The sequence below is a fragment of the Aethalodelphis obliquidens genome, unplaced genomic scaffold, assembly GCF_003676395.1.
Source record: "Aethalodelphis obliquidens isolate GAN/ISIS:26980383/991018 unplaced genomic scaffold, ASM367639v1 scaffold89, whole genome shotgun sequence".
In the NCBI taxonomy this organism is placed as follows: domain Eukaryota; kingdom Metazoa; phylum Chordata; class Mammalia; order Artiodactyla; family Delphinidae; genus Aethalodelphis; species Aethalodelphis obliquidens.
This window is the reverse complement of record NW_020838033.1, coordinates 6436676-6460453: the sequence shown is the minus strand read 5'-3', so window position 1 is coordinate 6460453 and position 23778 is coordinate 6436676. Positions and strand designations below refer to the sequence as shown.

Below are 23778 nucleotides of genomic sequence, written 5' to 3'. Positions count from 1 at the left end.
GCAAGATATGGGCAGGGCACTGCAGAAAGCACCTCACTCTGGTTAGCACGCCAGCTTTCAGCCCCGGCTGGAAATTCATGTGCTCAGCGGCACACTGAGGACCTGGCAGTCTGCATGCTCAGTTATCATCCCAGAGGAAACACCTCCCAAAGGAAATGTGATTTTCTGAACGCTCTACGTAGGGAGGAGCCCACCGTGACACTGCTCTGAGATGACTGGGAGCAGAGAGGCAGGTGTGTCTACGAAAAAGTTACAAGGATGCACAGCGGGCTGGGCCTTCCTGCCTTCTTCTCTGGTACTAAGCAGGAGGTGAATCTGAGGGAACTTCCTCCTGGTCTGGAATGTGAACATTCTTCTTAAATATCAACATGAGCCGCCTGCTCAGTGCTGCTCACAAGCTTTAGGAGGAAATAAGAACAGGAAGGAATGATGGCTCTCCTCCTCTCTCGGCAGGTGGCACATGCTCTGAGAGGCTCGTTTAAGCGGAGGCAATACTAGGATATCCCTCTGCTTCTGAAGGAGGGGCTGCACAAGGAAGCCCCCGTTACCTTGAGTGGTCAGAGCTCTTCTGTCTGCTGTTTACAAGTCCTGATGAGCCTCTGAGCTCTAAAAGCAAAAGAGCTGTTGGTTAGATACAGCACCCATAACCCCCTGGTGTTTCCTAATCACAGCAAGGCTAGTTTTGAGGCAGGTGGCAATCTGATTGCAACGATTAAAGTCTCTTTTTCTTTCTTTTTAAATATTTGAGAAATTTTGCAGGTGGTTTAAGTAAATGTTAAAGAAAACTGTCCAGAATGCAATGCAAGGTGACTGTTTAGTGAATCAGAAAAATTAATTCTATAATCCTATCACAATAGTTTATTAGTTCTTAAGTACTTTCAGGTTTTGTTTTTTGAGGACGAGAGGAAAGCGACTTTGAGGGTCTACTCACAACTTCAAAGTGCTAGTCTCTTTATTTTGTAGGTAAGGAAACAGACCTTCAGGTCTTAGAACCCTGCTGAACCATTGCAAGGTCACACGGTGAAGAAAGGTGGAGCTGAGGCTGGAGCCTAGACTAGTCTGGCCCCAAAGCCTGTGTTCTTTCCACTACAGCACAATGCCAACCTCTATGGGATCTCGTTTAATAAATATTAAGCTAGAAGATAGAACAAAAGAGTATGAGGCAGGAGCACAGAAAAAGTCATAGGGCAAGTTTCTAAAAACTGCCAAGAGTCACAAAGATAGAGTGCCTATTTATACCTGGTTCCATTAGAAAGGAGCACAGAAAAAGAGAAAGCTCAGGCTGGTCATTACCTCCTCTGCTCTGATCAGGGACTGAAAAAACTTCTGGTACGGTAACTGGTAAATCCACTCCTGGGGAACCATGATGCTGTGCATACGGAGGACTCCTTTCAGAAAGACACAATATTGAAAGTAAGTTGAAAAGGCGCCTACAGTAACGGTGGAGAAACAGTAAACAGAGCACAGCAGTGCCAAATTCTCTACAGAGGCTTCACATTTCTGATCCAGATCACATGTCTGAATTTAGGGATCAGGTGAGAAGGGCTCATTCTTCTTCTGGTTTTCCTCTTCAGCCACAGTCAAGCTAGAAAGACTGGCTTCAGTCTGGTCACTTCCCCCTGTATCAAGTGGTGCTGATGAAAGAAAACATCTAGCTCCCTGGGGGAATGCTTTAAATTATAGTCAAGCCTCCACCATTTTCCATACTGTGAGAGAGCAGTGATACAGACAGAACCAGTAGAGAAAAACAGTAACTTCTATCTGGGTTTTGTAGTATATTTGTTTCCATAACAGATTAAACTTCTTATTCTACTTTGTTTGGATTAGTATGAGAAAGAGTTTTTGCTGCCTTTGCCCATGAGTCAACAGAACAGGGAGGAAGGTCCAGGGATGTTTGTGTTTAAAAACTGGCTCTCAATAATCAAAACATAAGTAGACAGATTATACTCAGATAATTAAGGTTAACTGAAACAAGTATTTCTTTAAATCCAGAATACACAAATACTGGGAAGTACAACTTTTATTCATCAGACTTTACTATGGGAAATAGACTCTTCCCTTGCTGACAAAGAAACAGGTTTTGAGATCAGGTTGAGTCCTCTCTCTTTATTCCACCTCTGGAGAACAGCCCAGCAGAGCGGGGTGTGGATGGTACCTGGGCAGCCGTGGCGAAGGCCCTACCACCTCTGGGGTCAGGGGCACTGTGTCCAGAGTCTGTGAGGTCATAAGGATATCATTGATGCTGTGCCCCTGTGGCTGGTTCTCCCCTCCAGGGGGTCTCTCCCCAGCCTCGACTGGTTCCTGCCCAGCCTCAACCCCAGGCTCGCCTTCAGCCCCTCGCTCCAGGCCTGGCTGTGAGAGGGCAGAGCTGTACATGGAGTCCCCCAGGGGGCGGCTGGTGTCAAAGCACTCAGGCAGGATGATGATGTAATCCTCCGAAGAAGCAGAGGACTGACTCTGAACTTCATCTCTGAGCTCATCCTCCTCCTCCTCCTCCATGACAGCTTCTTCTTCAACAATACGGACAACCTCTTCCCTCTCGTCTCCGAGTGGTCCCTCTTCGGGTGGGGCAAATTTCACTAAAGGATGAAAGCAACCAATTTTAAGGTATAAGCTAAAAGCAGCCCCTGTGCTACCCTTACCCCACCAAGCCTTGTAGGTCATGAGCTATAATTATGAAACCCAGAGGACAGGGACAAACCAGAGGGAAGGGCTGCTGAAACCATGGTCATGGCCATATTCTAAACCTACGCAAAGCCACATAGAACCAAAGTTCACAAAAACAACATTGGCAGAAACATCGAGGCTTCTGAGAACACTATGAATCTTAAAACAAGGAGGCCTCATCCCTTTTCCTCTTCACGTGATGGTTAACATACTGAGACGGGTTCAGATCAAAACTGATATACTAGCTAACAGTGCTATAAGAAGAGAAAATGTTTGGTGGTAAATACTTCAGGACTGTATGACTACTTTCCTTCTCTTCTTTGTGAAGTAATGAGTAGTCATGATAGAAAATTGGCAAACATGGATGACAAAAAAAAAAGGAAATAAAAAAGTACCTATAACCTTAATAGAGATAACTACTGTGAACATTTTGGCGTAAGTCCTTCCAGACTTTTTTGTTATGCATTTGTACACAAGTATGTGTGAGGAAATACATATATTTTAAAAAATATACAGTTTAAATATAGATACATAAATGAAAAAGTGAGATAAATCATGCTTAAAGGTATAGGTCAAATTTCACTATAATAAACACAAGACATTTTTTCACATTATTTTGATGGAGTAGAATTTGAGTTTTTGGATAGTACTTGAAATACATGACAGTGGTTCTACCTATCTGACATCTAAAAATTTCTGCCACAAAGAAATTTATTACAGCAGAATTTAACCGTGAGAAACTTAGTCTGGTGCTCCTGTTTCTGCCCACTATTTCCTGACTGCTGCCCTTGGAGAAAGGAGACAACTCAGCTGCCAGTGGGGGTCTCTGCTGAGGGGCTCTGTCAACTTACAAGAAGACTCCTTGCTGCAGAATCCAGGCAGCACAACCGGCTGCTGCTCCTCTGTGGTGTGCAACTGAAATTCTGCCCCTGAAGAAGTACAGAAATGAGTTATGGTAGCTGCTTTGCTCCTGATGCTATAAATAAAATGGTCAGGTAGCATATGTAGAGCCCAAAGAAACAACCATGATCCGAATTCTAACAAAGATCCCGCTATCTCCACTACTCTCAGTAAAGAAGAGCACTTCTATCTGCTCAGGTCTGGCAATCACAAGTCAGGCGTCACCTCAGTTTTGGGGGGTGGGTGGGTGGGGAATTCAGGGACGCTCACTGTGCGTGGACTTCTGTCTGCAAGGTGGTTTGTGATCCGGGGCAGCATCCAAGGTAAGGGATCGGATTACAGTCTCACACACGAACTGGGTCCCACTCAGGTCATCTTCTGCTTCCTCCACTGAAGAAATGTTCTCAGCCCTCTTCTTTACTGACACTGTGGAATCTGAAAAAGACATGAACTTTGTCTGCAATTAGCGTTTAAAGTGTTGAAGATCTTTCTCTAGTCATGTACCCATGCTGATGCGATGCCACAGAATAGCTGCTATTGGTGCCATGTGCAGGTGAGGAGACTTCAAAAAATGAGATCCTACAGAAAACCCGCTCACACAGCAAGGTAAGATTAGTAGGGGGTATGTGTAACAACAGGGTGTGGTGTGGAAGGGGAGGATGCAAATACTTTACAAATATTTAACCCCTTACCAGGAAGTTCTTTAAATCCCGCCCCTTCACTCTCTTCCTGTATCTGCCCCAAGCCTGGCTTCTCTATTAAAGGACTGTCATGTGGCAGAGGAGACATGCAGGGAGTCATATCTGGAGAATGAAGACAGGAGAACCATCAGCCATGAAAAAGCTTCACATCATCAACAGTCAGTGTCCAGAAACAGCAGCTCATAGGCTTCTTGCCTCCTGCATGGCTAAAATAAACCCAGGTACACTTCAAGGCGTTCTAAAGAATTTCTCCAGACCATTAGGCACACAAGTATCTCAAGACAGATCCATCAGTGCAGGAAGGATAATAAATGGTTGTTTGGCTTTGGGAGACCATGGCCAAGACACAGAGCCATGAATGCAAAAGAACAAAGGGACACAAATATCCAGAGAAAAATGGAGAAGAGGGTCCCTTTATGGTGGGGAAACTTTGCACAAACTGGTATTGTTGCCTCTGACAACAGGGAGAGGAAGGAAAATGAACCAATGGGTGCAGTTTTAATATCACATTGTGGGAGAAATCCTTGCCAACTATTTCCTCAGAATAAAATACTAACTACCAGAGTCAGGGCTGCAGTATTTTGGGGCCTGTTAATAAAATAAGCAAGGTGGACCGAGTGACATTCTTACCCACAGGGGTGTTGTGGGGCACTCTCTCCAACTCTTGGACAATATTTATATCCAACAGCTCAAAGGACAGCAGGTCCTGAAAAAAAAAGGCACAAGGTTAGACTACTCGCAGCACACGCTAGAGCCATGTTTTGTCTTGATGGGTCCTGCAGGCCATTGAGTTCTGTATCATCCCAGATTCAACTCTGTTCAAATTCATGCCTCACATCAGTCAAGTGAAAACAAGAAGAGTTAAATGGGAAGTAGGCATTCAAATAACCAAATGGCAGGAAAGAGAGCAAATGCAGTGGGGGTGAAGGTGAACCAGTTAGGCAGAAAAGAAGAGGCAACTAGAGGGAAGTGGTGGGAAGCACAAGGTAAGTTCCCAATTCAAAGACGAAACATTTAGTTTAGAAGCCTGCTCCCACTGGTGATGATTTTGCCATTCAGTGCATCTGACTAGATCAGAGTGGGCGTATCTCCAACTTCCTGAGCACCACCTATGGCTCTACCACCTTTTCTTCAACAAGTTCAGAACTCTTTCCCCAGGGCTTTCTGTCCCTCGCCCCTCAAAGTGCTCAGTCTTCCACCTGGGCAGTCAGAAGGTCCACAGATGGGATGTAGAGCTCCCTCTCGCTGGCAGCATTTTTGGCCTTCTGTGGGATGCAGGTTCCTGTCCCTTCTGCCTGCTCAGTTGTTTCACCAGGTGGAATTTCTTCTTTAGCCAGAAGAAGAGCTTCCTATGGAGATAAACCATTGGGACACATTTTAGGCCCTCAACAGAACTCAAAAGGCAAGCTGACGGCTGCCTCCCTAAAAACAAAAGCACTGCATGTATTAAAACTTTTTGTTTTGTTATAATTTTAGACTTATAGAAAAGTTACAAGAACAGTATAGAGAGTTTACTAATTACCCCCTTCACCCAGCTTCCCCTAATGACAATAGCTTAGATTAACCATAAAAACAACAGTTGAAACCAGGACATTAACACTGGGTAACTAAATTTAAGTAGTAAACAGGGAAGCTGCCTGAAAAAACTGTGCACCAAGTAACAACCAGGGTAAGACTTCATTAGTATTTAGGAAACATACACAAGGGATATACAGGAGAGATGACTGTTAAGCAGCAAAGGCATCAGCTCAGCAGGCCCACAGGCCAGGCAGCTCTGCTTTCCCTCGTGCAGCACAGAGGCTAGCCACACATCACTACAGAGAGATACGAAAGCACTGAGGGACGCCTGCACCAAGATGCGAAGGACATGCAAACAGAGCCCCTGAGGACTAGGCCCAATATAAGCACACGATGTGTTTGAAGGAGGGGAGAAGCTGGCTTCTCCAGACTTCTGAAGAACCACCAGCTGTGAGTGGGCTCTTTTGGTTTTAGTCACCCTTCCAATGCTCACCTCTTGCTGGCAGGTGAGATCAGCACCTTTGCTTGAGCTGATCGTGCTCTTTTCAATGTTATCAGAGCTCTCTGTGTAGGGGAAAGGATCCACTATGATACTGCACCAGACCCGAGGCCCAAACTGCTGGCCTTTGTGAGAAAGACGCCAGTGGGAAGTGTATGTTCCCTCCAGGGTTGGGGCAATGAACTCCACAGACACAACTCCCACATGGCCGGCCTTTAGGCAGGGAACCAAAACATCCTTCTTTTCTGTAGAAGCCAAAGTCAGATTTCCCCACATGAACTTGAGCTGAAAAGAATGGTGACAAGAGAAAGAAAGCCTGTCAGTTAAACACACTGCCACCTCAAATCACTTCATCTTCACGTTTTGTGGGGAAAAATACCTTTGTGTCTGTACTCCACTTTACATTTCCTGTATTTTTCATCCTCCAGTGTTTGATAAACTTGGTTCCTGGCTGGAGGTGAGTCCCATCAGGCAAATTCTCATCCACAAATGCTGCACTGAGGGTTGGCATAACTGAGGCACAGGGCTGCAAAGGGAGCCTGAACAGAGATTCAAATATTTAGTCACTTGCTGCTGGGTGTGATGTCTTCTGAATACCCAATACTGTGGTTTGAGACACAGACAGTGACCCTGGAGGATGTACCAATGCATTTGCCTTAAAAATAATACTAACAATGGGAATCCCCTGGCAGTCCAGTGGTTAGGACTCCGTGCTTGCACTGCAGGGGGCGCGGGTTCAATCCCTGGTTGGGGAACTAAGATCCCACACGCCAAAAACAACCCCAAAAAACAACCTCAAAAAACAAAAAAAAACCCAAGGGGACCTGACTCCTAAGCCAAAAAACTATGGTGAGGATAACTAAAAGGGACCATAAATTAACTAAAGAGTTGGGCTCTTAAAATATTTGCTTCTTTTGCTTCAAATCCAGACTGCCTCCAGTGAAGAGAGGTCACACCAGCCAGTTTCTGAACCTTACTGGTTTCTGTTTTTCTGAAGAAGGCAACAAAGCAAGTGTCAAAGATAACTACCAAACCACCCTTTAAGAACACTAGGATCGGAAAACGGGAAGTTTTAAGGGTTTGGGTGTTATGGGTTACCAATAAATAAGACAGAAGTTGGCTTAAGTTCCAGTTTAGAGGGCTGGACCTAAAGTCCTGGCTCCCGCCCTGGCCCTGGGCTTACATTGGGGTGTTAGACTGCAGCAGGCTCTCGGGTCGGCCCAAAGGAGACTTGGGGCTCTGGAGCCCATGGATCGAATTCCACAGATGAATCTTCCTGTGGAGTTTAAGCTGCTTTTTAAGTTCCTTGACCTCTGCTTTACGCTGTTTCTTCTCAGCTCGCAACCTTTGCTTTTCTGCTTTAAGAAAGTTCTTGTCAACCTGTTTCTGGAGTCTGTGAGATAAAAAACACAGTCTTAAAAAACAAATCTCACAAACAAATCTTGAAGCTATTCAGGAACTTCCCTGGTGGTCCAGTGGGTAAGACTCTGCGCTCCCTATGCAGGGGCTCGGGTTCAATCCCTGGTTGTGCATGCATGCTGCAAAAAAAAAAAAAAAAAAAAAAAAAAAAAAAAAAAAAAAAAAAAAAATTCCCCCACGCCACAATGAAGATCCTGAGTGCCACAACTAAGACCTGGTGCAGCCTAAATAAATAAATGAATAAATATTTAAAAAATCTTGAAGCTATTTTGAGCCACTTGTGGTCTCCATCAGCGTCAGCTTCTAGGTTAGTTTCTTAATTTCTTTCTGTAGTTCTCATTTCCATCTCATTAGCTTTGGAGGATAATTATCCCCGTCATTGCACATCAACTGGAAAGGAGTGGGAACTAAGGAGACTATGTGCTTTTATTGTTTTGTTTTTGGCTGTGCCATGCGGCATGTGGGGCCTTAGTTGCTCGACCAGGGATCGAACCCGTGCCCCCTGCTGTGGAAGCGTGGAGTTCTAACCACTGGACTGCCAGGGAATTCCCAGGAGACTATTTGTAGTTTTGTGACTCACACCCTGTCACCAAAACCAAGAAACCAAACAGAGAACAAGCATCCCATGCACATATGGTTTTACCTGGCCTGTTCCAGAGCAGCAGGAAGACGAGGAGTAGAGAACCTCGAGTGAGAGAAGGGTTCAGAGGAACCCACAACAGGTCTCCGCAACTTCAGCAGGACATGGTTGGAGTCATGGGCATATGGCCCCGATTCACAATCTTCACAGATATTGTAGGATGGGCAGAGGCTATGAGGAAAAGAAAGGAACAGTGGGAAGTACCTGAGGTTGGGCGATAGGGACCCAGACTTCCTTATCTGCTCTATTACCAGCTAGGTGGGAACCTGAGCACATCACCCATCCATGCCATGTCTCAATCCTCATGAATAAAATGAGGATAGTAACACTTCACCTGTACCTATTTCAAAGGACAATCTATGGGAGAAAACGAGATATGAAAGCATTTGGAATACGGAGATAATCCTTGGGGATCCAATTTTGTTTTGGGGAACTTAATTTTGGCTCTTTTAATTCGAAAGTATATATGAACACCACAATCTGAATACCCTTCAAATAGTTATTTTATCTTGTGGATGAAGAGTAGCTTGTTTCCAATCCAGAGCTGCTATGGATGGTGCTCAGAGGGTACCTCCCAGAATGCTAGAAGGCCCGCCTGCTGTAAGTTCTACTAAGAGCTATTCACTGCCCAGTTACTGCTTTACCTGCACTGGTAGCGCACACCGACGATCCTCCTTTGGCAGCTGCTGCAAGCAATATGCCAGTTGAACTGGTTTTCTGGCAAAAACAGTGTTTCCTCTGAAATAGGCATTGAGACTTCTGAAGGACAGGAACCCAAGGATGGATTCTGGAGGATAAGCTTCTCACGTAATTTCTGTTCAAGCTTCTCAACTGTTTCTTTAACCACTTGCTCTCTGAACTAGAATACAGAGAAGATGGGGGAAAAAACCCCTCAGTTCCAAGACTGGAAAAAGGCATGAAAATATCAAATAGACCTGAAACCTCACCACCTCTGGTATAACATAAGAGCATAATAAACAGATAATAGCTACTAAATGAAGGGACAGAAACAAAGCAAAAAAGGTCTATTCCTTCCATAGCTAAACTGGTTCAAATAAAATACCAAAAAATCCATTGATGAGTAAATTTCTAACTCTTCCTTCTCAAGCACAGAAATTTGTCCCTTTCCCTTACATCCTTAGAATTAAACTCCCCCCTTTTTCTAGTACATTATTGCAAAAGCTAGGAACTTTCTTGACTGGAACTACTCTAGTTTGGATATTATTAGCTACTACTCTTCATTCACCTGTACCAGAGGCAGCAGCCATCTGGATTTAGCTTTCTGTTTCTTCCACATTCCACCCGTTCCAACACTGCCATTAGAACCCAAGCCAGAAAGAACACTCACTGTCTCTAGGTAGCTTGTGAACCAGTCTGGGGGCTTGTCTTGAGGCTGGTCTGCGTCACGTGGAGCAGGTGGAAACTGCTGCAAGTAAACACAATCGGAGATAGTTTTTTTCTTTTTCTGTTTAAAGTAAATCTCCTGAAATGTATTACTTTGAGGTTTCTGTTGCCAAATAATATAAATATATGGTCAAAAAAAATGAGCATGAAAGAGTATAGGAAAAACCAAAGTCTTTATGTCAAACTATTCATGCTCCTCTCCAGAAGTAACCACTGTTACTAGTTTCAAAAAGTCAGACGGAGACAGTCAAAACAACTCCCAAATCTTTGATGAACAGCTCAAATCTTAAACTAGAGACAATGAAACATAGGTTAGAAAAATCATAGAGACAGGTCCATTCCCTTTGTACCTGTGCTGCAGGCTCCTCCGGGGTCTTCATGTCTGATCCCAAGACTCTCACCAGTGAAGAATAATGTGCAAGTGGCTTCTTCCCTGTCCTTGCAACTGGTCGTTTTTCTGCTCCAACTGGGGGTGGGGCTTCGTAGACAACACGATAGCCTTCATGGACTTGCATCTGCAGTTGGTTTCCCTGCTTAACTGCCATCTGAGAGCATACGTTATGAAATTAAAAACAATATTGTGTGATTCTCCTTTCCTAAATAAAATTTCAAAGACACCTAAACAGAAGAGGTGTGGTAAAATATGCTGGAAAATATCAGATTCATGCTTCTTTTATTAAATCAAATAACAAATATGTTAACAGTCTGCTGTTTCTTGGCCAAGAATGTTAACTAGGAATGGTTTTGTTAAAAACAAAAGGGTTTTAGTGTAGCTCTTCATTAGGTGAGATGTTTTCATTAATTGGGTTACTACTTTTCTGTTTAACTTTTTAAATTTAAGTGTAATTGACATATATTAGTTTCAGGTTACAACATAATGATTTGACATTTGAAAATGTCAAATATACATTGTGAAATAATCACCACAGTTTGTCTAGTTACCATCTATTAACTGGTTTTTACATAGGACTCCACTTACGGATTCTAATTTCAACTTTTCAAAAGTCAATTCTAGACCCAGGAAACTTAAAGCTATGTCCAAAGTTAAGCGTCTACCTTCCCACTAAGAATAGTATTTTGGAAAGCATGCTTAAGTGGTCACCTCTTTTTGAAGAGCATCTTCTTAAATATCCTATTTTGAAAACTCTACTTCAAGGAGCATTTGAGATTCCATGAAGGTACTCCAGCGTCCAAGAAGAGATTAGGGGGTCAAGTCCGTGGGGTTCTAGCTCCTCCCACTTGTTACCCAGTGACAAGATTTGTTCTTCCTTTATCTATTTTCACACATTAGACTTCTTAAGATTCCACTTAAAAACAGCATTCCACGTCCAAAAAGTCTGAAAGCTATTATCTTAGGTCAGGGATCAGCAAACTTTCTTTTTTCTTTTTTTAATTGAAGTATAGTTGATTTACAATGATTCAGGTACACAGCAAAGTGATTCAGTTATTTATATATATACATATATATATGCTTTTCCAGATTCTTGTCCATTATAGGTTATTACAAGACACTGAATATAGTTCCCTGTGCTATACAGTACATCCTTGTTGTTCAGCAAACTTTTAGTTTTTTTTTTAAAGTCTTTATTGAATTTGTTACAATATTGCTTCTATTTTTTTAATGTTTTGGTGTTTTGGCTGTGAGGCATGTGGGATCTTAGCTCCCTGACCAGGGATCAAACCCACACCCACTGCATTGGAAGGTGAAGTCTTAACCACCAGACCACCAAGAAAGTACCCAGGAAACTTTCTTAAAGGGCCACATAATAAATATTTTAGGCTTGCAGGCCATTCAGTTTCTGTCACAACTACTCAACTCTGCCATTGTGGCACAAAAGTAGCCACAGACAATACATGATGAATGGGCATGACTGTGTTCTAATAAAACTTTATTTATAAAAATGTGGCCAGGGTGGGGCTTCCCTGGTGGCGCAGTGGATGCGGGTTCGTGCCCTGGTCCGGGAGGATCCCACATGCCACGGAGCGGCTGGGCCCGTGAGCCATGGCCACTGAGTCTGCGCGTCCAGAGCCTGTGCTCTGCAACAGGAGAGGCCACAACAGTTGAGAGGCCCGCGTACTGCAAAAAAAAAAAAAAAAAAAAAAAATGTGGCCAGGGTGATGCTGGCAGCAAGGTGGCAGACAGGGATTTTTGGGACATGTAACAAAGGAGCTGTTGGCAGGATTCAGAAATAAGAATGTGAAACAGAACACATGGCAACCTAACCATCAACCATCTGTAGGCCTTCGTGGGGAAAGTTCGTGAGGGAAGGCTTTAAATTTTGAAGAAAACTAAAAAGTCAGAAAAATTATAAGAAATTGCTACGACAGGAAATGAAGGCTCAAACCTCACAGGAATCACAGTTCACAGATTTATATCCTGATCATCTGAAGCACCTCTACTTAGTTGTAGAGGAAAGACTCAGGAAGCCACCTAGAAAAGTTGACCAGTCCTTATCAGAAGAACAAGCTGACCAGCCTTTGTAAGAATACGTAGATCAACCTTTGCCAGAAGAGCAATATAGTATTGACCAGACTTTGTCTGAAGAACACGGTAGCTTTGAGCAGCCTCGGCCAGAAGAACAATGTAGCATAAGAGTAAATTCTCTTGCTATTCCAAAGAAAAAGAAAACATCAAATCAAACAGCACAGGAAGAATGTGAACAGGTACAAGCTAAGCATGCTGTTAAAGAACAAGAATTAGGAGGAAAAAAGAGGGAGAAGCAGCTCAAAGCCTCTACTACAAAGGGCCAGTATTATCTCTTTTTTGTTTTTTGGCCACACCACGTGACTTGCGAGATCTTAGTTCCCCAACCAGATACAGAACCCATGACTTCAGCAGTGAAAGCTCGGAGTCCTAACCACTAGACCACCAGCGAATTCTTACCAGTATCTTCTTTAAAAACAGAAACAAAATTAAATCAGACATGTCATCCTTAAGGGTTAAAATATCTGTGGGCTATTAAGTTCTCTTGAATATGTACTATACCTCCTAACAGTTAACTAAATTTGTCAACAGAAACTGGATTGCTAAGCTATACTGAATATAAAATGTCCAAATATTTTGTTTTTGTAAAAGCAAATTATCTATATATACGCTACATAATGTGATTTCTCTTCCTTTCTTAATTATAAAATATTGGCTAAATTCCCCATGCTGTAAAATATATCCTTATAGCTTATTTATTTTATATATAATAGTTTGCACCTCTAAATCCCCTACCCTTCTTGTCCCTCCCCACTGGTAACCACCAGTTTCTTTTCTGTATCTATGAGTCTGTTTCTTTTTGTTATATTCACTAGTTTATTTTATTTATTAAAAGTATTTATTTATTTGGCTGAGCCAGGTCTTAGTTGCACTGTGTGGGATCTGTTCCCTAACCAGGGATCGAACCTGGGCCCCCTGCATTGGGAGTGCAGTCTTAGCCACTGGACCACCAGGGATGTCCCTGTTTTACTTTTTAGATTCCACATATAAGTGATAACATACAGTACTTGTCTCTCTCTCCCTGACCTATTTCTCTAAGTTACATCCATGTTGTTGCAAATGGAAAAAGTTCATTCTTTTTTATGGCTGAGTAGTATTCCTGTGTGTGTGTGTGTGTGTGTGTGTGTGTGTGTGTGTGTGTGTGCGCGCGCACGCGCGTGCACACACACATCTTCTTTACCCATTCATCTGTTGATGGACACTTAGGATGCTTCCATATCTTGGTTATTGTAAATAATGCTGCTATGAACACTGGGGTACAAATATCTTCTCAAATTAATGTTTTTGTTTTCTTTGGATATATACTCTGGAGTGGAGTTGCTGGGTCGTATGGTAGCTCTATTTTTAGTTTCTTGAGGAACCTCCATACTGTTTTCCACAGTGGCCACCCCGATTTACATTCCCACCAACAGTGTAAAAGTGTTCCTTTTTCTCCACATCCTCGCCAACATTTGTTATTTGTGGTCTTTCTGATGATAGCCATTCTGACAGGTGTGAGGTGATTTGTTTCTTATTTGCCTCTAAAGGAAGGTTGGCCTGGAGAACTGAAAGAACCTTCTATTTAGGTGACAGGTTCAAGCACATAATACTTTTGTATCATATTAAATTCAGATGAAATACAATGTTTACAAAAAATTTTAAATATATATATATATATATATATATACACACATACATACATGGCCAGCTTCCCAGCTATAGTTTGCCAACTCCTACTCTAGACCACAAACCAAGAAGCTTTTTCTAAAATATTTGGTAGAGTCTGTGGAAAAAATTGCTCAAGAAACAACTACAACGAACTGTGTCAAAATATAAACATGGAATTTTAAGTATTATATGTTACTACAGAAAAAAATGTATGTAGAAAAAGTCTTGCTTCCTAGGGCAAGACAGGCTTATATAAACTCTAGACTGCTGAGATCCAAGATTTCTGACAGAATAGGTAAACTAATAGTGGCTGTGAGAAAGGTAGAAGAATTATGAAGTTTTTAAATGACTTTTTTAATGAAACTACTATAGCTTCTGAATATGGAAAAAGAAAAGCCAGAAGATTGGAGAAGAGTAAAGGGGTGTTGGGAGACATCATGTTAGAACAGCTTAAAAGCAAAGAAGAAGGGCTTCCCTGGTGGCACAGTGGTTAAGAATCCTCCTGCCAATGCAGGGGACATGGGTTCGAGTCCTGATCCAGGAAGATCCCACATGCTGAGGAGCAGCTAAGCCCGTGCGCCACAACTACTGAGCCTGTGCTCTAGAGCCCGTGAGTCACAACTACAGAAGCCCAAGCGCCTAGAGCCCGTGCTCCGCAACACGGCTAATGGAATTCAGAATTCAGAAGCCACTGCAATGAGAAGCCCATGCACCACAACGAACAGTAGCCCCCGCTCATAGCAACTAGAGAAACACCATGTGCAGCAACGAAGACCCAACGCAGCCAAAAATAAGTAAATAAAATAGATAAATTTAAAAAAAAAAAAAAAAGCAAAGGGGAACTAGGAAGATCACGTGAAAACTGGGGCAGAGGGAAATTTCTTTTTGTTGTTGTTCTATATTTTTTAATAAAGTTTGTAATCCAATGGACATGCAAAACAAAACTGTGCTGAGAAAAAGTTTCATAAGTTAATAAGTGTTAGGAAGTTGTGGGACAGGTCAAGGTCACAGGAAGAAGGGAAGCCAGTCTTTTGTACAGGCTTTTTGTGTGTGTGTGTGTGACACTTCCAAATGGTGGGGGCAGGGCCCGTGCTGTAACGAAGCGCACCTATGCAAATGAGTGACAATACAAAGTCTGAGTATGAAAATAAGATTTTCTCTGAAAACACATTTTTGGCACAGATTAAAAAAAATGTACTTTGCAGAATCTGATTTTTAAGTCAGTATTATATATATTTATATATATTATATATTTATATATACACACACATCCCAAGTCCTGCAGAGGGAAATTACGAAGCATGAAAAATTACTAACAGAGACGGGTATTTCAACTAAGAGAAACCAGGAAAGGGCCTGAATGCCTAAAACCAAGAGACTGGCTGGTAAATGAGGATTTCTGCGTAAAAACCAAGAAGACATTGGCTAAACTTTTGAAACAAGTGGCACTCAGAATAGCAATTCTGATCAAAAACCAGGAAGGGTAAATCCAGCTCCTGATTTAAAAAAAAATCTTGCCTTTCCCTCCCTAGACAAAAAGTGATTATGGAAAATGGCTCAGCCTGGATTAGAAGTTCAAAAAGGATAGTCAGTGAAAGGTCAGCTTAGCACACCTTAAATAAGTGACCTTGAGGAATACTCTAATTCATCACTGACACACAAGAGATTGTAAATGGATGGTTTATACCTTAAATTCTTCCACATTATAGTGTAACATTTGACAGGGAACAAGGTGAAGGAAGGAGATAAAAAATGTGAACCAGAAAGCATCAGTTCAGAGAGTTCTTTCAATTTTGAAATGCCAGTACAGTGGTATCAAGACCAGCAATGAGATGCAACGATACTGGAAAGAACCTTTGTATTAGGAGGTACCTTTTGCTGCGTGGTATGCTGAACTCATCACAGTCTCCCTAAAAATGGGTTTTGCTGTGTTTATAGTCATTAGTTTCTCCACATGGCTAATGGAATTCAGGCTCAAGTTTTAGTCCATAAACATTTAAAAAATTATTTGAAAATAAGATGAAATGATCATTACCTTAAGTGCTTCTTCATATTCTCCTAGAAGGACAAAAATATACATACTGTGATTTTTTTTACCAGCCCAAAAGATTCTATTAAGCACGGACAATTCTTACTTTTAAGAATTCTTAGCTTACAGTCCTTATATATGAACAGCTACTACCTTTTTGCTGACAAATTCCCTTCTTATCCCATCATAAACAGAAGCTACCTGCAAATTAGTTCTCCCCCTTAAATCCCTCTCTCTGCTACTAGAGTCTTCCAGTTACAAAAACTCAATCCAGCTCCCTCACTCTAGGCTTAGTGAAGCTCAGGACTCAAGGAAGTTAAAGGATGATGTTAATACTATCATTTCAGCTGGTTAAAATAAGGTTCTGGGGGCTATCCTGGGAACCTAATCTTCAAATATAACATTGCTCCTGTGGGAAAATGCACCCCATGCTCTCAAAAACCAACCATCTTATTTATAACTTGACTTTAATATATATAGGACAAAAGCAATACCAGGAAAACAAGTTAAATATGTTGAATTGGGAAACATGTTTTTCAAAACATTAGCATCTTAAATATAAGAGAACCTCTCATTAAAGCTGTCCTTTGGGTCCAATCAAGGCACCAACCTATACACAAAAAACTGTTATAAAATAAAGCTCTCCTATGTAACTAATGCCTATGGGTAAGTGAGTGCATTTACTGCATACCAAATTCTACTCTAAAATAAATACTGCAACAAGATTTGAATGGAAATGGAAATGCCAATGCCTATGATCAGATTAAGGCTTTTAAATAAACCTGAATAGGTTCTCTCAGGGACTCACCTTGACTGTTGATGGATACCTGTAAAAGGAAAAAAAGCAACAGTGAATTATAAACCTCTCATCAACTGAGCAATTCAGCATATCCAGCCTCACAGGATAGATACAAAACCTCAGGTCAGGCATTCAGCTTTTCCAGTATCTGAACTAAATGTGAATAATTAAGTAATTTTACTGCTTAACTATTATATCCTCCTTTGTTTCAGGTAGTTAAGAAGCAGCATAATATAGTGGCTAGGAGCCTGGGCTCTGGAGCCAGAGGGTATAAAGTATGTATATCAGAGGGTATGAGTAGTACCCTACTCTGCTATTTCCAAGCTTTTGTGCCTTTGTGCAAGTTACTTAAACTCTCGGCGCCTCAGTTTTCTCATGCGTAAAACAGAGATAATGATAATAGTATTGTTGTTAGTCTGACACATTGTAACCACTCAATAAGGGTTTGTCATTATTATTTTTATTACTAGAAACTAAATAGCAGCTTGTGATACAGTTGAACATAAGATCACTATATAGTTTTAAAAGTTATCTCTCAGATTTTCTTCTTCAATGTCGCTTCCTTATTTCTCAACTCCATCTCAGATGGCACAAATCAGCTTAGAACATACAATTATCAAATATGTTTAAACTCCTACACAAATGAGATAAACACTATTCTGAACTTTTTGAGCTCCACATCCCTCTTGAGAAATAAGATCCCTATTCTGGATACCTGGTCATGGGTACCATAATATACTTTACCTCTTCATTTTCCTCATCCAGGTATTTTATTTGAATAGTGTTCAAATCAAATGAAACTTTTACCTGCAAATGAAATGTATACACTATATGATCAAGTTATTAAAAAGGCAGGTTGTAATAGAACCCTAGAAGTCATAAAATAAAGGACTGACATATTTCACTACATAAAAATTAAACATTTTACATGGTTAAAAAAAAACCAAAGTCAAAAGACAAGCAATAGACTGGGAAAAATATTTGCAAATCACGAGAGACAAAGGGTTAATATCTGCAATACACAAAAAGCAACTGCTAATCATAAGATCTTAACTGGTAAAAGTGGGCCAAAGTCTACAGAAATTTCACTGAAGAAATCAGATATGCCTAACAAATACATGAAAAGATGTTTAACCTTAATGGTAGTCAGAACAACCTAAATTAAAGCAATGAGATGTCATCTCAACAGAATAGCAACACAATTTTTAAAGCTGTAACATGCAATGTTGAGGAATTCCCCGGCAGTCCAGTGGTTAGGACTCTGGGCTTTCACTGCCGAGGGCCCAGGTTCAATCCCTGGTTGGGGAACTAAGATCCCGCAAGCCACGCATTGCGGCCAAAAACAAAAAGACATCCAATACGGATAAAGATCCAGGGCACTGTCATGTGCTTCTGTGGGGTCCTACCACTGTTCTGCAAAGCATGCAGTAGTATCTATGAAAATTTAAAGTCACATGCTTGGTGACCCATTAATTTCACTTTGGGAAACTTTATCCTATAGAACAGTGTATACGTTATATATACAAAGAGGGATCTCCTGTAGTTTATTTTATAGTGGTAAAAGGAAAAAAAAACCCAACCTTTTGGAAATTGAGGCATTATGCTAACTGAAATAAATCAGACAGAAAACTACCATATAATCTCACTTATATGTGGAATATTAAATACAAATAAACAACTCATCAACTCATAGATACAGAGAACACATTGGTGGTTGCAGAGGCAGGGAATGGGAGGTGGATAAAATGGGTAAAGGTGGTCAAAGGTACACACTTCCAATTATAAAATAAAGTCCTGGGGATGTAATGTACAGCACAGTGACTACAGTTAATAATATGTACTATATTGTATATTTGAAAGTTGCTAAGAGAATAGATCTTAAAAGATGTCATCCCAAGGAAAAAAAAATGTAACTGTGTGTGGTAATGAATATTAACTAGATTTACTGTGGTGATCATTTTGCAATACACGAAAACATAGAATCATTACATTGTATACCTGAAACTAATATAATGTTATATGTCAACTATATCTCAATTGAAAAAAACCCACAAAAAACCCTAGAAACAATCTTTCAATAAGGGATGGTTAAATTGTTGTATAACACCACCAGCAGCTTGGATCCTTGTCTATTCATTGAGAACTGTGTCTATAATACAGGCTGGGTTAAAAAAAGCAAGCTGTGGAGTTACTCAGTTTTCCTGGGTATCACTCATGTATACAGGAGGTATGCATGTTAGTAAACCACTACTTGTTTTTCTCCTGGTTTTTTTTGTTTGTTTTGTTTTCAAAAAGCAAGTTGTAGAATAATGTTCATAGTATGGTATGATAACTGTATGAACATGGAAAATGTGGGAAGTACACACAGGGCTGTTAACACTGGTTACCCCCAAAGAGGCTAGAATAGCGGGTGGAGGGTATGGGGAGTGGAGGGATATTAACATTTTCTTTATATATGTTTGGATTGTTTCACTTCTTATAATGGGCAGGTATTACACTTTTATAATTTAAAATTTACAATAAAGAAAAAAGGCAAGCTGTCAGTTCATTTAACTACTAGGAAAAAAAAGATAGCTGTGTTTGATTTTCAGATCATTTGACAAACAAGATCCAACTTTCTGGATAACCATCTGTCCAGGGTAGTATAAAGGAAATATTTTTCCTGGAAGACAAAGGATGAGATCAGATCATCTTTTGAGGTCTCTCCACCATTTCTTTTCCTTTTTGGTTACCATAACACATAACCAGAGAAAAGTAGGTTTTTACCAACCAGGTAAAACTAGGTTTTTACCAAAGAGTTTCATTAGACAAACACAGTTACACAGGAAGTAAAACATTCACTACTGCAAATCAAACAAAAACAGAAGAGTACAAAGGGCAAACCAAGAAGAGGAAAAGCACTAACAACAACGAAAGTGATAGATGAGCTGCTATCTGAACACCCGTGCGAGTTCTTCCTGCTCAACTTTGAGATATTCATCCTCTGACCTAGCAATAAAAGCAATCGATCAGCTCTTGCAAAACACAAATTATATCCTTGGTGGTTCAAAAACCACAGTAACCTATCTGCTCTCAAGCAAGAGAACATTCACCTCAGGCCCCGTTAGGGCGGAGTCCACACCAATTCATTCCTCAGGCCTCCCGTTTCTAAAATAAACAGGATTTCTAAGTCCTATCTCACTTAAAAAAATAAATTTACCTTTCCTTTCTAAACGCCTCAGAAAGAATTTGTTTGTTTCCTCTACCAGGGCACATCTCCTATATGAATCCCAAGCCCCTGTCAAAAATAATTTTCCAAAAGGCCCAGAAATGGTAAATATGACACAGCTAAAAATAGCTATCTCTGGAAAAAATATTTATGCTTAAAGGATGGAGAAACAAAACAAAGTAACACTCACCATAGCTTCCACATCAGCCCAGGTTGTATTTTCTGGATCAGAAACTAGAAAGCTTTGAGTTTCATTTTTAAAAGTCACATTTAGAGTAACCTGTGGTTCCATGCTGTGGGGCTAGAGAAGAGAGGATGGATGAGAGAGAGAAAACACATTAGAAAGAGTTCTATAAGCTGCATAAACATTCATTCAACAAATACTTGTGAGGACCTAATACAGGCTAGGCTAGGAGGACACAGCAGTGGGTGTGAAGATAATGTCCCTGCTCTTTTGCTATTTAGAGTCTAGTGGGTGGCTTAAAACGAATCTCACTGCCATATGTTTGCAGAGAGAATGTAAATTTTGGCCACATTCACAGAAATCATCTAACATTTGTAAAATCCTTTAGGATTTTATGAACTTTATAATGATTGCTTAATTAAACAGATACCTACTGTTACATATTTACTAGTAGGTTACCAAGATGAGTAAGCGTAGGTCTCTACCCTTGGGGAATTTACATTTCTAAAGCCTGAAAGTGATGGTCTATATTTTTCTTGGAAAAGCAGCCCTTTCCTAAATTGAGCAACCAAAGTTCTCTATTAGATCCATTTAACAACAAGTTAGAGGCTGAACCACTCGCCAAGAAACTATACAGGGGTAGCATTCAACAACCTTCATCGAAGTTCATGTTTTTTGTTTTTTTTGTAGGCTACTTTTTTTCTTTTATGGAGAATTTCAAACATACATAAAAGTGGAGAGTAGTGAACATCTAACTACAATGATCAACTCAAAGCTACCCTCATTTCATCTATACCCTTCCATCCCCCCAATATGGATTGACTGTAGTCAACTGTTTTAACCAAACTCATTTCATCCACAAAATAATTGAATATTTACCTCTAAAAGGTAAGAATTTTAAGGATTGATTACTTATGAGTTGTTAGATTGGTTTTTTTTGACTTTATGAAAAAATTGTTTAAATCTAAATGTAAGTTGTAATGAAAAAGGCCAGCTTTTTTATATGTTTATATGTTTTCTAAAAAACATATTCATCAATAAATCTTGACTAAGCATCTACAAAGAGCCAGGTTCTGCTCCAGGCACAGGACATTGGAGAGGAACAAGATTAAGTCTCAGGAGTTTACAGTGTAATGAGGGGAGGGATCACAGGGGTTTAGAAGAGCTGGGTTCCAGACACAGCTGTGGCACATTACTAGCCATGTAAGTGTGAGCAAGTCTTTTAACCTCCGAGCTTCAGTTCCTTAATCTGTAAAATAGGTCTAAGACCTCTGCTTTGCTAACCTCACAAGGATGTTATCACAAGGATCAAGTAAAAATGTGTATGTTATTTCTTTGAAAACGGTACTCAAATATAAAAGTTATTATCGTAATAAATCAGGGCCTGAAATAGTCCTGTTTTCCACAGTGTAAGGAACTGCCCTGTGAAACAATACAACTGTCATTAAAAACGATCTTGAATTCTCTGAGGATTCAATTCTCTGAGGATCAGGGATTTTTTTTTTTTAATCCAAAGACAATCATCCTCCAACATTTTCCATCCTTTTTCTCTACCTAGAGCCAAGTTCACCACCAAAATAGTTTCTAGCACCAATCCTGCTGACATCTAGTATTTCATTCATATGGAATGCAATTCTTGGGGTCCTTAAAATTTGGACAGAACTCCTGGCAACTCCCCAGAATCTTGGGCAAAAAATCAGGGAGATTAGGTGACTGATTCACTCAGCCAAAAGTGGATATTCTAAAACACATTCTCACTTTTCAACTTCTGAGAAACACACTTCCACTTTTTAAAGTCCAAAAGGAAACTAATCTTCTTTGCCTTTTCTCAAATTACACAGTTGGAAATTAGTTTAGATACTTTGGAGCTCATCCAACTAGTTGGCTGGCAAGGAGAAAACAGGAAGTGGGAGATTCTAGTTTAGCTGGACCATATCCAGGTCTTCATAAAGAGCTGCCTATTTCGGTTTGCCTTATATGTGAAAATTCTTTTAGCGAGAGCATTAGTCTTGAACTTGTGGAAATACCAAAGCTATCGTTAGTACTCTCTGTCCCTGTAGTTAGTAAAGTCAGGTAGCTGGGGCCTCGGCCTTCAGCTTTCATTAACTGGCATTATATTAAGTTCATGCCACTGGCTCATCTTTGCTTGGCATAGATCAGCTTTTCCTCTATGTCGATTTTTCCAGGATATCAAAAATCCCTTTAACGAATCTGACCTGGGAACCTGAGCTTTCATTACTGTCTCCACCGGAGGCCTGTACAAGCTATCCTGGAGTTAAAATGTGTGAGCTGAAAGCTGCGTGTTCGATAAAAAGGAAAAACGGTGTCTTTCCAATACCAGAGGTCCCTGACCAAGGAGACTTCCTTATGAGGTTCCCCAAAAGTGGGATGAGGGGGAGTAGGAGGCTGTGTGGGTAGTGTCATTTTTTTTTTCCTTGGAAACTTCATCCTAGTCTTCCACTTAACTTTTCCTGGCACTCCATGTCCCCAAGACAGTATCACCAACCCCTGAAGACTCTCTCTCGTTTTCTTTGCCTAGGCCCTCTTTGTGCTGGGGAGTCTCGGCGTCCTTCAGCAGAAGCCAGGCGTTCTAAGCCACGGACCCGCCATCCCTCCGGTGGTATCCGCCCCCTTGGCCCCTCGGAACACGAACTGCTCTCCCATCAGGTCACTGAAAAGATCGGCTGGCCCCAGACACGGAAAAAGTCGCCCCTCTTCTTTGCAGGTTTTCTCCCTTGAACTTCCCCAAGCCCTCTCAGTGCGACGTGACACCACCCCTAGGTAACCGCAACTGCTTCCTTACCAGCTTCCCGCCCCCGGGGGGCGCCTGCCCGAGGCCAGTGCAAGAACCGTCCGCAGCCAGCTCTCGGGCTATCCCTGCGGGGTGAATCTAACATGGCGGAGAGAGACAGGGCCTAGTTCCCTGCGTCTCTGAGTTTCCGACAAGATGATTGGTTCCTACCACTTGTCCCTCAAAACTACCACCCCACTGATTGGTCGAAGATGAGTTGGCGGAGGCGGGTCAGGAGCAGCCAGAACCTCACAACAACAACAAACACTGGGGCAAAGGGGCGGAACCACGAGTGCGCAGCCGTGGGCCGATTTCCCCTTCCCAGGTAAAAGCTGCGCCGGACCTTAGTTAGGTCACCGACCTTAGAGGACGACTTGCCGGAGACTCGCGGGGATGGATGGGAATTGTAGTCTTCCTAGGATTTGTAGGTTCTTTAGCCTATTATCCGCTCTCAAGATACTAAAACATAACACTCCAATCCATATCTGTTGACGTGCATAAGCGGGCGGAGCTCTTCAATTTGTCAACTGGGCTGTCGCGAGACTCGTGCCCGCTTCCAGTGTCGGAAGTTCCTCTCCATAAGACTACAGTTTCCAAGGGACACTGTGGCCAAGGCCTTTCGATCCGCAATGCATGCTGGAAATCGTAGTTTTCCCCCCACAGCCCTTTTATTTACCAAAACTGGAGACTTCCATTGCGACGGAAAGGGTGAGGGAATGGGCCCTCTTCCTTCGACTCTTTTAGGCACTATCTTGCGCTCATATTCGGGCCTCAGGTAGCGATTCCGACCCTAGTACAGCAATCACTGTGACATAATAAGCCGCACCTGGAAGCGTAGAGGTAAGGGGTCAGGCGCCTATTAGAAAACTCGAGCAGAATTCGTTCTC

At 41.4% G+C, this 23778-nt stretch overlaps 2 protein-coding genes and 1 pseudogene across 7 annotated transcripts in view; 2 read left to right on the top strand and 1 right to left on the bottom strand.

Moving 5' to 3' along the window:
* Positions 1–431: 431 nt before the first annotated feature.
* On the bottom strand, positions 432–23673 carry NBR1 (NBR1 autophagy cargo receptor). 6 transcript variants are annotated; one of them, XM_027094664.1, is made up of 20 exons: positions 23568–23673; positions 20107–20217; positions 17453–17515; positions 16718–16736; positions 15916–15938; positions 10099–10293; positions 9693–9770; positions 8989–9203; positions 8348–8515; positions 7469–7678; positions 6665–6824; positions 6280–6570; positions 5468–5617; positions 4899–4974; positions 4260–4370; positions 3838–4002; positions 3519–3596; positions 2156–2579; positions 1294–1388; positions 433–606 (listed from the first exon to the last, which is right to left on the bottom strand). In XM_027094664.1, exons 2-20 carry the CDS (start codon positions 20206–20208, stop codon positions 545–547), a joined length of 2685 nt encoding a protein of 894 aa, XP_026950465.1. In that variant the 5' UTR covers positions 20209–20217; positions 23568–23673; the 3' UTR covers positions 433–544. The 6 variants fall into 6 exon arrangements, with proteins under 6 accessions (XP_026950466.1, XP_026950465.1, XP_026950464.1 ...); XM_027094663.1 differs by having other exon boundaries at positions 23253–23657; XM_027094667.1 differs by lacking the exon at positions 23568–23673 and adding an exon at positions 22904–22987.
* On the top strand, positions 10921–12999 carry LOC113613792 (thyroid transcription factor 1-associated protein 26-like; annotated as a pseudogene).
* Positions 23626–23778, top strand: part of BRCA1 (BRCA1 DNA repair associated) — a 64384-nt gene continuing 64231 nt past the window's right edge. Inside the window, exon 1 of the mRNA XM_027094655.1 lies at positions 23626–23731. The gene's annotated coding sequence lies outside the window, so the exon portion shown is untranslated. The remainder of the gene's footprint in view (positions 23732–23778) is intronic.